This window comes from Carettochelys insculpta, chromosome 11, assembly GCF_033958435.1.
Source record: "Carettochelys insculpta isolate YL-2023 chromosome 11, ASM3395843v1, whole genome shotgun sequence".
Taxonomy (NCBI): Eukaryota; Metazoa; Chordata; order Testudines; family Carettochelyidae; genus Carettochelys; species Carettochelys insculpta.
The window spans coordinates 31,369,145-31,383,324 of NC_134147.1; the positions used below are offsets into that span (position 1 = coordinate 31,369,145).

General features: G+C 42.3%; 1 protein-coding gene across 4 annotated transcripts in view; it reads right to left on the reverse strand.

Moving 5' to 3' along the window:
- The window catches only part of IFT122 (intraflagellar transport 122), a 55,899-nt gene that overhangs the window by 4,019 nt on the left and 37,700 nt on the right, over positions 1-14,180 (reverse strand). For 2 of the 4 annotated variants that reach the window (XR_012646925.1, XR_012646926.1), the window contains exons 20-26: positions 13,128-13,230; positions 7,074-7,214; positions 5,664-5,761; positions 4,479-4,579; positions 3,073-3,238; positions 1,575-1,686; positions 919-1,037 (exon numbers count right to left, since the gene is read on the reverse strand). Coding sequence is in view for 2 of the 4 variants with exons in the window: in XM_075004802.1 (XP_074860903.1) it covers positions 909-1,037; positions 1,575-1,686; positions 3,073-3,238; positions 4,479-4,579; positions 5,664-5,761; positions 7,074-7,214; positions 13,128-13,230 (850 nt within the window). In the remaining 2 variants the exon portion in view is untranslated. Of the gene's footprint in view, positions 1-908; positions 1,038-1,574; positions 1,687-3,072; positions 3,239-4,478; positions 4,580-5,663; positions 5,762-7,073; positions 7,215-13,127; positions 13,231-14,180 lie in introns of all 4 variants that reach the window. The other 2 variants (XM_075004802.1, XM_075004803.1) reach the window with 1 other exon arrangement.

Sequence of the window (14,180 nt, forward strand, 5' to 3'; positions counted from 1 at the left end):
GGCACTCATAGGACTTGATTTACAGCTTAGTAGTAAGGCTTGTATTTCTGGCTCCACTTAATTCCCCACCACGTCAGGCAGACTGGGAGTACTCAGATACCACTTGCGTAATCCTTAGATTATATATTAGATTGAGCTTCTTCTGCCACACATTCTGGCCCAAGAAAAATGGAGTACCACACTCCACTACGTAGCAATGACTGTGGAACAACATAACTTAAAACCACCCCATTACTAGCAGTACCTAATCTACACAAATTCATGTGACTTCAGCATTACATCTCCCATACTCCTATCTGCCTATAAAGAGCTATACTCTCACTTTGGGCAAACTATTTTAAAGCTTTACAAGGCTAAAATTGTGTTATCTTGTGTATTTGTATTGTATCTACTACTATCAGGCTCCAGCTACAATTGGCATCACTGTGTTTATAACAATATAAAATACTATGGTTCTTTAAAATGAACAACAGGCTTCCTAGGGAGCCCAAAAAAGATAGAAAGCCATGGCATAGGGATACAAGAGGAGAATAATGGATAGCCAAATTACCTCCCATTCTTTATAAAAAGTGAAAAATGGTTACATGAAAATAACTCAACTGTCTTATTTTTAGGCTAAAAATACTTGACAAAGTTATGAAACTGACTTTTCAGAAGACAATCTTTTAAAACTACTAAGACTGGTTAATCTACTGTCCCTTTTTAGGTGTTAGAGCCCTTGAAAAGAAATACAACAGAACTGTGCCTATTTACATTAGCAATGAATCTGTCTCCTACTCACATGAGAGAAACAGATCAAAATGCAGCAAAGGCAAATCAAGCCAAAAAAACCCCACACCCAAAATCTCTGTCTTCCAAACTGCTGCTCTTCTAAGAAAACCAGAGAGTATTCTGAATTGAAAGGATACCATCACTTGCCATCTCTTGCCATTTATCCTCTCTCTTATTTAACCTTGGTGCTTCCAGATCAATAAGAGCTACAGCTTCTTCATCTGTGATCCCTTCTTCCAAATAGAACTCCACCAGATGCAATACCTCTAAAGGAACATGTGAAAAAGGAGAGATCAGTTACTTGCATGAACTCAGAATATCCCTACGAGGCCTTGCCTAAAACTTTTCAAAATATACATGTTCTCTAGACCTCTATGGCAGCATTCTTCTACCTACACTCTCATCAATGCCTCATATCTTTCTGGTGCCTCTCCATAAAGTAATACCAGAATTGTGACATCAGAAGCAAAACAGTGGCCATTTTTCAGTAAGAAACCTCACAATTGTGGACACCAGAATCTGTTCCATCCAGAAAGGGCATAATCAGGAAAACTGGTGTTCTCGCACACCAATAAAACGCACCATTTCTGGGAGGAGACTAATTCAGTAAAGACAACACTAAAGAAAAAGATTTGTTTCTCGATGTGACACTATGCAGAAAATGTTAGGGAGGCAAAGTGTATTGGGTACCAACCTATTGATTAAATACTGATTGTGCAAACACCACCAGTTAAATGAGCCTTTAAAAAAAGTTCAGACTTATCTGCATGGAAAATACAAGCAATTTTTATATTTCAACGCACCGTAAGATGAAGCTGAGAAGATGAAGGGCTGCCTGCAGTTAATACACACATTTCCCAGATTATTTAGCAAGGGGTTGTTGGTGGAGCACCTATAACACAAGGGCACAAGCTCCTGCAAAAAACACACACACAAAGGAGTGTAACTGCAAACACACATTCTGAACGTACAGGGTCTGATTACACACTGCACTGTTCCAGTTTTATATCAACAGAGCTCACAAAAAACTGAAGTAAAACAATGGTGAAATCAAGCCTTTAACTTTTGCAAATATTTTTCCTCACTCTCCTTTCCCATTAAAATAGCAGTTTTACCACTCTAGAGCAATTTAGTTTGCTTCTGCTGCAGTGGTCTCAGTCCACATACATATTGTCAAAAGGATGAATAGACTACTGAAGGAATTCTTTTTGCTTGTGATCAAATTTAGGTCCCATGTCATACATTTTGTTTTCTAAGCTGCACAATTGTCTTAGATCTATGGATTTCAATGGTCTTATAGACTATGTCTACACTAGCCCAAATCTTTGAAATGGCCATGCAAATGGCCATTTCAAAGATTACTAATGAGGCACTGAAATACATATTCAGTGCCTCATTAGCATGCCACCAGCTGTGTCACTTCGAAATTGCTGCGGCTCACTGCCACGCAGCTTGTCCAAATGGGGCTCCTTTTCAAAAGGACCCCAGGAACTTCGAAATCCCCTTATTCCGATCTGCTCTGGGATTTCGAAGTTCCCAGGGTCCTTTTGAAAAGAAGCTCTGTTTGGACGAGCCATGCAGCAGTGAGCCACAGCAATTTTGAAGTGCCATGGCTGGCGGCATGCTAATGAGGTGCTGAATATGTATTTCAGTGCCTCATTAGTAATCTTCGAAATGGCCATTTTGAAGATCTGGGCTAGTGTAGACACGGCCACAGTGTTTACTTCATTGCCAATGGTAAGATGCATGTTTATTTGCGGTTAAGCATTTCCACAGTACAATTTGTTTATCAAGCACCCTGTCAGATACAATTTTATAGACTACTGAAGTTGTAAATCAGCTAAATAAAAACAGAAGATTTCAAAGCAAGGCTTGAGGAAGTAAAACCATTCAAAGGGTTGGATGGACGGCACTCTAGCAGACAGGCAAACACATGTGACCTCCAATTATTGGCAGACACAGAGAAAGATCCAAGTAAGAACTCTGTGGAGTAAATACATATGGAATTGATGGATGGTAAAGCCTGAAGGAACAGAGTGAGTAGCAAGGGAAATATGGGTCTATCAGATCTGAGAGCGACGAAGAAATTTGTCCATAAAGAGAGGTCTCATTTTCACTTGGAATGAAGAGGGAGAGCGTCTGAAATAGAGAATAATGGCATGAGTATTTTGTTTCCTGCAGAAACATAATTACTGCAAATCTGTGCATAATCCATCTTAAGCATCTCTGTGCATATGACCAAGTAGACTCTTGTATCAGGTCAATTACTAAATAATTAAAATAGTATATACTGGAACTTACTTCACTGTCATGGAATGGTTTGGATCGGATTGTCAGGCTGCCCAACTCAATTGATTTTTGAAATCTAGCTGGGATTTGCAGTCCCTGCAATTTGTCATAAGCATGACGGGCCAATTTATATGCACCCAGAGCTTTACTCTGCTTTGCTAGTGCAAATAATGTATTGCTATAATCAAATTAAGGAACAAACATATGTAGCATTCAATAAAAAAGTTACTTTTAATCAGAGAAGTTATGCACTAAAGCAAAACAAATGCCCAAACTTTAAAAGGCCTTAACTAAGGAAATCTGTGCACATAAATGTGTTTACATAAACAAAATAAGAGAGGACCACTAAAATACCAGCGTGGATGATTTTTAGAGAGATATAAGGAACTGGCCCATGGATAATGCAGCTTCAGTTAACAGTCTGACCCCAGTAACATTAATACTTGTAAGGACCATTCCCCACACCAATAATTTGAAACACCAAGAATTCAGTTAGCATTATGTGGATATTTCAGATCCCATGACATTTCTCCAGGAACTTACTCCAATGTTTTATACCAAAATGAATCCTTCCCTTTATTAGTGTGCATCCAAGGAAATGATAAATAAGCAGAATTGAGACTGTTTTATCCATACATCTCCAAGCATTTTATGAAGGACATTAAGTATTAATGTCCCCAGTTTATAGATAAGTAAAGAGACACAGGGAAAGAAAATGATTTATCTAAGGTTTCAAAGGAACCAATTGGAAAAGACAGAAGCTGAACGCAGATGTCCTGACTCCCGTTCAACTGACATATCCACTGAACTACCCTGGCTTCTTTTGAACGCTATGATCCATTGCAGATACAGATATATTTCAGTGGGACTCATATGTTGTTTGTGAAAGACTCTGAAAAGACAATGCATACAAATTTGTTAATGAACACATTAAAAAATTGGGCTACATATGGCATGCAGCTATGTCAGAGATGAAAACGAGAGTTAGAATCTACCATTAGGTTTTAGAAGGACACAGCTACAATAGTCAGAAGAATCAGTATTTAGCATTTAGAAGCAACAGCATTCAGAGCTTCTCTCACAATGCCTTTCAACTTGCGGCTGCTGCACTGCCAATATTTCCACGCAAGATGTGTGGAAAGCCCTCCTCTTACTAAGATGTTTGGATAGCCTCTTCCAATCTATGCAACGTATGGCTAGATATATCCAAGTATGTGATAGTTCTGAGGCACAGATTACCATCTCAGGGACTGAAGACAGTCCTACCTTTATTTTCTCTAACAAATAAACAGCATGGGAACCACTAAAACCAGGAACTAGCACACCCTACTAGTAAGCTACATATCACTGATTGCTGCCAAGAATTCCCTTCAATTCATATGACAATTTTTGAATTTTGCTTTGTATTGCAAGGATACACTTTAGAGATGCCCAGCGGAGTCTCCTTGTTTAAGCTGTGAAGTAAAAACCTGGAAATATTGAAGAGTGTTTCAGGCAAATGGAAACTGAAGGGCTCTTCCTGTTGTAAAAAGAACAATAAAAGAAATTCTGAGCTAGAAAGCAACACTTCATAACAGGAACATCAGGGTACTTCTGTCATCTGACACTATACTGTGCTTTTCAAACTGTCACAACAATAAGAAAGATGGAGAGAAGATAGTGATTGAATTTTACTCTCACCAAAGCTCATCTTTGCCACTGGAAAAGAAAAGGGCTTCACCTGGTAGAGAGAAAGCACTTAAAGCAGGGGACTCAGCTCCATGCCTGCAGGCCCTCCTCATCTGGAGCAGTTGCACAATCTGGCTTGAGAATGCTGGTAGGCGGGGGGCTGTCCATTACCATTCACCAAGTTCCACCCCTTCCTGCCACCACCCCTCTCCCTGCCACGGCACCCTACCCCCTGAGATTACATGGAGGCCTGACATGGGATGGCAACAGTGGTCAGGCCCCCCGCTTCCCCCTCGCTGAAGCAACCATCGCCACAGGGAAGCAGAGCACACTCAGGAAGTGCACTCGCTCTGCTTGGCTCCACCTCTTTGTGGCTGATGCCATCTCAGGGAGTGCAGGGGGGCCCTACCACTGCTGCTGCCCTGTGCCAGGTCCTCCCTAATCGCTGAGGCTGTCCCCTGGGGAATGAGGTGCGATGGGGTAGATGGGTGTTGGAAGAAAGGTGCAAGGCTTGGAGGACAATAAAGGACGGACACACCCACCTCCTAGTACTCCTCAGCCACATTATGCAACTGCTCTGGCTGAACATAGGCAGTGGGCTGGGAATTTGACACTCCTGACAAATAATCTAACCTACCCCATAAAAGTAGTGGGCCCAGAACACAATGGAACCAGTTTCCAGATCAGGTGGTGAAGGAAAGCCTTCAAGTCCACCAGCTCTGCAGCAGCTGTGTTAGACAAAGGTGGTTTTTAGGGAGGGAATGATGGTAGGTCCAATACAGTGTAAAGGGGGTGGGAAATTACAAAATTAGATCTTTGCACTGCTACCACCTTCCACTCAATATTTAGTTTAAAAGTGATTAATTGTTCCTGAATTAGCTACAGAAAATGTGCCAGCTAAATGAACAATAAAATTGCTGGTGAAAATATCTTACAGTGTATCTGTGGATAGAGTAATAGGCGTGATAAAGTTCTGCCAAGTGCTGGAAGTGGTGAAACTTCTGTAGCATTTCTGTCTTCTGCTTTTCATTCTCTGTAGGAGGGAAAATCATTATACTTCTGGTCATTTTGTACTAAACATAAAAAAAAAAAAAAGTATTACTCAGCTAGAAAGATCACAGTATAAGATGGCTGCAGCATTGCCACTGCCAATAGATTAATATATCTGACGGAGTGTGCTACAAAATATGAGTTATGTAATTTTGCCATTTAATGTGCAGTTTTCTGCTTTAACATAACACGTTAAGATAGAGTCATTTTAACAGAGCCAGAGGTTAATGTGTTAGATAGAGGTGGAACATATTGGCCTTCCACCCTAGATATCTGATCTAGATCTTTGAATTTAAAGTACAATGAGTTTAATATCATTTCTTTTACCTGTATTAACACACTGCTAAACAATCAAACTATTTGCAGAGTTTGCTCAGTGTATAAATCAGCATTACTGTGCATAAACAAAACTTGAGAGTCTTACACAGTGCAATATGAGAGTCCATTAATATCTTGTTTTCATTATTCCTCATCTACATTTCATCTTCATAGGCTACACCCTTCCTCCAATAAAGTGGATTTAAACCAAAGAATTAATTAACACTAACTTTCTTCTTTGGCTGTCCCCAGTTAACCTCATCCACATTTATACACTAGAAGAAGACTACACCACAAGATTATGTTTTATTATTAGTTAGCTGTCTAATCATCACTTTATCTAAAATGTGAGGCAGAGGAAAGGGACTAGGACAGCGTGGGTAATAAGCGTCCCATTTGTTGGACATAGTTTGTCAGGGTTAGACCCTGGCAATTTACAGGACAATTTACCTGTTTATCTGCAGATAGGCTGCTCGCAGTTTCCACTGGCCACAGTTCATCATTCCTAGTGAACAGGAGCTGCAGAAAGCCATGTCCCAGCCCATACTGCTTTCCGCAACTCCCATGGCCCAAGGATGGCATACCATGGCCCACAGGATCTGCAAACAGCTGTGCCTGTGGATGTGCAGGTAAATAAAGCATCCAGTGGCCCTCCAGCGCTAACCTTGGTGAACTGCCTCCAACCCACAGTCCACTTATTGTGCTCCCCCCAGCCCCAACCACTAGACCACCTATAATTGGAATTAGCGGATATAGCAGCCTCTGATGCCATTTTGATTTTTTCTAAAAAGCACAGAGACTAGAGAGATTGAGTTGCATTGCACTGTAATCCACCATTATATCGTATCATAATTCTGAGCTGTATATAGCACAATTAATGAGCAAGCAAGAGGTTTTAATTAAGCCACCAGGGTTTATTCAATGTTTATCTGATATGTGAGCAGGTAACAAATTTAAAATGTGCTGTGTTTACTTACCTTGGGCTATATCTAAACACTGCATGGAAAGCATCCAGTAATAATATGCTGCATCGTTAAATCGGCTCTCTACCACAGCATTGTGAGTTAGCTGTTCCAGCACTTTTACAGCCTCACTCTGTCTGCCAGCCTTGTGGAATGCTACAAAGGAGACCAAAACAAAGTAGATTTTATAGTGCAATTGTATCAATTAACTGAAATTATTTTTGAAGTTAAAAACAGGCTATTAATCCAAGCTGGAACAAGATAAAAAAGGACTACACTAGTAATTTTCTGCTTTTGAAAGTAACGATACCAATGGGAAATAGAAGTATATGCAGGTACTTTGTGGCTTTTGTATTGTCAGGACATAACTATAGGGAATACAACAACTACATAGGTAAGTTGCCCAGGACTAGTTACTTTAAAAAAAAAAACTGGACAGAGCAAAATCATCATCCTGGTGATTTGACATTTGCAGATAGGGGAAACTGCTGAACATTGTGGATCACGTCAAAATTCAAATCTATTACGGCCTGATCTACACCTAAAAATTGGATCAACTTTGCCATTAAAGACCATGAAATGTTTTATACCCTGTGTGATATAATTATGTCAACTTAACCCCCCCCACTGCAGGTCAAAGAGTTCTTCCATAAAACTAGCTACCACCTCTCAGAGTGATGGCTTAACTCTGCTGATGGAAAAACTTCTTTTGTATATGTACGAAGTGTCTACACTACTGAGCTACATTGGCACTGTGGCAGTCAAGTAGCTGTGTGCTGCTCTAGCTGCTGCAGTATGGGCATAATTTGAGATAGTAGTTGAGGCAGCACTTCTATAACGCTCCACACTGTAGAATAACACCTACCCTCAAATAAAAAAAACCCCAAAAACCTCTACAATGGCAGAAAAAACAAAACAAAACACATTATTCTTCATCTTGTCAGTCACTCAATAATGAGTAGGATGTCTGTATCTAACCCTCCTATTTGTGAGACCATTGATGGCTGATCAGCCGCAGATCCTATCACAGAAGGGACAGGTGTTGGTACCTGTTGGAGGGGCATGGGGCAGTTTTTGACACACTTTTCTTCTTCCCCGCCTCTAGTCATCTGCAATGCAGTGGGATCTCTCAAATTGCGCCAGCCCCTCACGGATTACAATTCTTCACTGCAGACGGTCTTGGGCAAGCTTCCGCCAAGTCAACAACAATGCTCCATTTTTTCATGTGTGCCTTCAGCATGTCCTTACATCGCTGGCACCCAATAATAATCTGTCCTTCCTCCAACTTGGAAAACAGAATCTGTTTTGGGAGGTGCTGATCAGACATCCGAACCACATGACCAATCCAACCAAGTTGCTGATGAATGATAATGGCTTCAATGCTGGTCATGTTTGCCTTTTCCTGGATGCTAGTCTTCACTCACTTATGCTCCCAAGAGATATTTAGGATTCTCCTGAGGCAGTGTATTCATGATATTGTTCAAGTGCCTTCAAATGATGCTTGTATGTTGTCTAGTCTTCATATATAGAGTAGGATTAGAACAACCAAAGCATGGTATACAAGGAGCTTTGCCTGGGGATAGATGTCCTGGTTCTCAAAGACCCTTTCTCTCAGGCAGGAGAAAACAGAGCTTGCACATCTCAGATGATGCTGGATTTCTGTGAGTGAACCCTGTGAGCAGCAAACATGAGCAACTAACAGGGAGTTTTTGCCTGGGAGTTTGCCTTCGGGAGGAGCCCCATATCTGTTTTTCCCTTTCCTATACGCAACCAGGGGAGCAAAGCGGACAGGGGGCTGCAGACAGGGGAGTTTAAGAGGGAGTTTAACAGAGGGAGGCCTACAATGGTCAGGAAGACCTGCAACACCTGTGCCAGCACTGCTTCTGTCTCCTCTGCCTGTGCCTGTAGCCAGACAGACTGAGTGACTATGGATACCTCTCCTCAGATCCTGGTGTGGTTTTGCAAGGACTGTGGCTTGCAATTCCCACTTACTGATCTCCAGCCTGGGGGAAGTATCCAATGTGAAAGGTGGCTGCTGGTGGAATCTCTCAGGCAGCAGGTGGGAGAGCTGCATGAGGAGGTGGCTAGGTTGAGGAGTATCCGAATTCATGAACAACTCGTGGACAGTATTCATGTGGAGATAGCTGAGGTAGCTGTCCCAGTACCCAGGACTGCTGACCCACCACTGGTGGAGGAGGAGGTGGTTCAGGGTGGACACTGGCAGCCGGTTACTTCTGGCAGCAGGCAGTGCTCCACCCCTGCTCCCAAACCTACCGTGGTTCTAAGAAACCGCTATGCTGTACTTGATACAGGAGACAAGGAATCATCCCATACAGCAGAAGAAAAGCCTAGTACCCCCAAGGCTGGGGTGACAGCTGCCACCATTGTGAGGAAGAAATGCACAGTGGTGGTGGTCAGCGATTCTCTTCTGAGGGGGACAGAGGTGCCCACCTGTTGCTCTGACATTTCATTTTGGGAGGTATGCTGCCTGCTGGGGGCCCGTATCCAAGATGTTGCGGAGGTGTTGTCGAGGATTATCCAGCCCTCTGACTACTACCCCATGCTACTCATCCATGTGGGCACTAACGATATTGCGAGGTATGACACTGAGCGAATCACGAGTTACTACAGGGCTATGGGAGCACGGGTGAAGCAGTTTGGGGTGCAGGTGGTATTCTCTTCAATCCTTCCTGTCAAAGGTAGGGGCCCAGGCAGAGACAGGTGCATCCTGGAGGTGAATGCCTGGCTGCATAAATGGTGTCACCAGGAGGGCTTTGGCTTCCTTGACCACAGGATGCTATTCCAGGAAGAACTGCTAGGCAGAGATGGCATTCACCTTTTGAGGAGAGGGAATACCCTATTTGGACACAGAGTGGCTAACCTAATAAGGCAGGCTTTAAACTAGATTCGATGAGGACAGGGAAGCAAAGCCCACGGGTAAGTAGAGAAGATGGAGATCTGGGAGATGGGTCAGAAATGGGAAGGAGCACTGGCTATAATGGCAGAGAAAAAGGAGTGTCAGGGCAAAACTGGGAGGCAAGATCAAATCAGTATCTTAGATGCCTATATACAAATGCAAGAAGTATGGGTAATAAGCAGGAAGAACTGGAAGTGCTAATAAATAAATACAACGACATCGTTGGCATCACAGAAACTTGGTGTGATAATACACGTGATTGGAATGTTGGTATGGAAGGGTACAGCTTGCTCAGGAAGGATAGACGGGGAAAAAGGGAGGAGGTGTTGCCTTGTATATTAAAAATGTACACACTTAGACTGAGGTGGAGACGGACATAGGAAACAGATGTGTTGAGAGCCTCTAGATTAAGCTAAAAGGGGTGAAAAGCAGGGGTGATGTCCTGATAGGAGTCTACTACAGGCCACCTACCCAGATGGAAGAGGTGGATGAGGCTTTTTTTAAACAACTAACAAAATCATCCAGTGCCCAGGATTTGGTGGTGATGGGGGACTTCAGCTATCCAGATATATGTTGGGAAACTAACACAGAGACACCCAGACTATCCAATAAGTTCTTGGACTGCATTGGAGACAACTTTTTATTTCAGAAGCCTGAAAAACCTACCGGGAGAAGCTGCCCTAGATTAGATTTTAACAAATAGGGAGGAACTGATTGAGAATCTGAAAGTGGAAGGCAGCTTGGGTGAGAGTGATCATGAAATCTTAGAATTCACAATTTTAAGGAAGGGCAGAAGGGAAAACAGCAAAATAGAGATAATGGATTTCAGGAAGGTGGGTTTTGATAAACTCAGAGAGCTGATAGGTAGGGTGCCGTGGGAAGCAAGACTGAGGGGAAATATAGCTCCATGGTCGAGGTTGTGGAGGTCTTGCTTTTAGCCTTCAGTCTCCTCAGATTGGAAAGCTTCCTGTTCATTCTATAGACAATCTTCATGCCATCTGAAGGCTTGCCATCAATGAGGTGAAGGGTCATGGCAATGAAGATGCAGAACAGTGCTGGCCAATGACGCAGCCTTGTTTGACTCCTGTTTTGACCTCAAAGGTTTTGCTTTGGGATCTGTCGTTGCTCAATACTGTAGCAGTCATGTTGCTGTGCAGCAGCCTCAAGATGCTAATGAATTTTTTGAGGCAGCTTATCTTTGAGAGGATGGTCCACAGGGTGCTACGACTGATTGAGTCAAATGCTTTGGTCAGGTCAATGAAACTCATACATAAGGCTTGGTTTTGCTCAAGACACTTTTCTTGAAGTTGCCAGGAGGTGAAGATCTTGTCCCCTGTTCTTCAGAATGGTCAGAAGCCACACTGGGATTCTGGGAGAATTTCTTCAGAGAGGGGCAGGATTCAGTTTGCAAGGATTTGAGCTAAGATTTTCCCTGTTGTTGCCAGGAAGGAGATGCCACTATAGTCTCCCACAGTATGACCTGTCTCACTTCTTGAAGATATTGATGATCAGTGTGTCTCTGAAATCTTGCAGAATCTGTTCCCTATCCCAGATCATGAGAATCAGGAGATGGAGTTGTTGCAACTGACCCTTACGTCCACTGCCTACATGTTAGTCCATGACTAAAAGTTTCCGGATTTCACAGTCTTGCTCCCGTTGCCATTTGCCAGTTGCCTTAGGGCTTAAGTTTAGGAGAGTAGTACCCAGAGGAAGATGCCTGTGCACAACTTCTTTTAACATGGGGGACTGTTGCACTGTAGCCACCACACAGTTCTTGACAGATAGAAGGCTCCGGTCCAATGACATGGGATCCACGACTGGGAGTCTTCTGTCCACTGCAGCCTTCACTTGGCTTCACAGCCATTGTAGCATTACCCTTGCTACTCTGCCGGTTCTGCTGTTAAGGACTTTTGGGATCATTCTTCATCTGGACCCTCCCCCTAGATCTTGCCACCATGGGTGACCCTGCTGAGAGTATGAGATTCTGTACAGCATTGTTCTCTGTTTCATTGGAGCACACAAGCCCACTCACCATAACAAGATGACAATTTGGAGAGTGAGACACAGTATATACAACTTGTTTCTTTACAGTTGCTGGAAAGAAGCCAATGACGTTCAGTCCTAAATTCTCACTTGACAAATGTGTATTTCATGAATACTAGATACAGACAGTATTTTATGATAAAAATCCACAAGAAGCAAAAACTTTTTTTTATAAGCATGATTAATGCTCCACCTTGTATGAATGACATACTGCCTAAATATAAGTGCAGGACTCATGCCTTTTTTGGTTAGGGTCCAGGATATTTTTGATGCTACATTAAAGGAAACCATTGATAATAATATAGTGTATCAGATCACTTTTCAAAAAAAATTTGCTATATTCATGCACAGAGTGGAAAAGGAAATCCAGTACTCTAGCCTTTTTATAGATGTCATTGCTTTGGTTAAGTTCAACATATTTTCTTGCCAAATAATAACACCTCATTGATAACTAGACTATAATCTTTTATGAACAGTAAAAACACTTTCCAGTTATCTCAACCAAGAATAGGGACTGGACCACAGGAGTGGTCCTAATTCAGCTCAGTGGGCTGCAGTAGCTCTCCGCCCACTGGAGTTCTACCTGCAGCCTGCACCCCCCTTGCCTGCCCCTGTGCGCCACATGCCTCGTACACATGGCAGCCTCACACTTCCTACTCCGCTCCTTCCTCACCAGCACTTTCAGAGGCCAAGAACTGCCTGATTCACATTCTATCCCCATTCCTCCCCTTCCCTCCTAGGACTTGTACAGCCATGAACAACTGACTTGTGGTGTTCCAGCTCAGAGAGGGGAGAGGGAGGAGCAGGGACAGAGCATGAATCAGCAGATTCATGGTGCACCGAAAGTATTGGGAGGAAATGGGAGGAGCAGGAAGTGAGGGGCTCTAGTGCCCCAGTGTGCAAGAGATGCATGGAAGACAGGGCAGATGGGGTTGGGAGGTGGAGCCCCAGTGAACTGCATGCAGCCCATGGGTTGCACACTACTCTTTTAAAGGGTTTGTGTTCTACAAATTGACAGCTTTCCAGGGCAGAGATTGCATCTTCAGCAATTGGAAAACGCTTAGCACATTTTGGGTACTACTGCCACAACATGTCATGTATGGTCCTACCTTTTTGGGCCTCTTCAAATCTATCATTCTCTGCCAGCCACTGAGCATAAGGGACATAGACATCATCTTTAAATTCAGGATGCTTTTCACTCAAAGCAAAGGCCTACGGTACAGAATGAATTAATTAATAAAATACTGCCTGGGTTAAGTGAATTCAGAATACTGCATGAGATAAAGTCTTTAAACCAAATTCACAATACAAATATCGTTTATACAGAAGTATGAAAATTCCAACCAGTGTTTTATCCAGAAAGCCCAAAACTGACATTTTAAAAGAAATGCAAATCAACACCCATAAAGAGGAAGTTACACTGAGTTACAGTCCAGTTTCTGAACAGCTGAAACCCATGGAAAAACTTAAAAGAATCAGTTATTTAGGGAACTGAGAGGGTTTCACAGCACAATACAATGCATTTATTTTTACTGAATACATTTTCTATAAAAGTCTTATTTACATGTGTACTGATGCATATTTTAAAGTATTTGTCTGTTTGATCAAGAACTCCTCCTAAACAGTAAGAGAGAGGACCACCAAATTTCATAGAATCATAGATTATTAGAACTGGAAGGGACCTCAAGGAGTCACTAAGCCCCCTGCCCTCATGGCAGGACCAGGTATGTGGTATACAGCTTCATCTTATCATAACGTAAAGCAGTGTAAAGGTTTGGTTGTGACAGAAAAATGGGATGTGTCTAGAATGGGATTGCTTCTCCTAACACCAAACAGAAAAGAGACAGAATCACCAAATCAAATACAGTCTTCAAAATTAACATTACTGAGCGAATGATGAAAAAGATTGAACCAAGATGAGCCAGAAAAATAGGATGAACCTGGAACAGAGACAAAATGGAGAAGTTTGGAGCAGTGCTCTGTTTTGGAACAGCTGAATCAACGATTCAAAACTAGCAGAAAATGTTACTGGAAACAAAAGCACTTTTATGTTAAAACATAGCAAATGATAAGAGTTTATAGGGATGGAAAAAAATACACAATAGAATTCCCATTTAAAAAATACTAGAACTTTAAACAATTCCTTTTTTAAAAGAAATCAG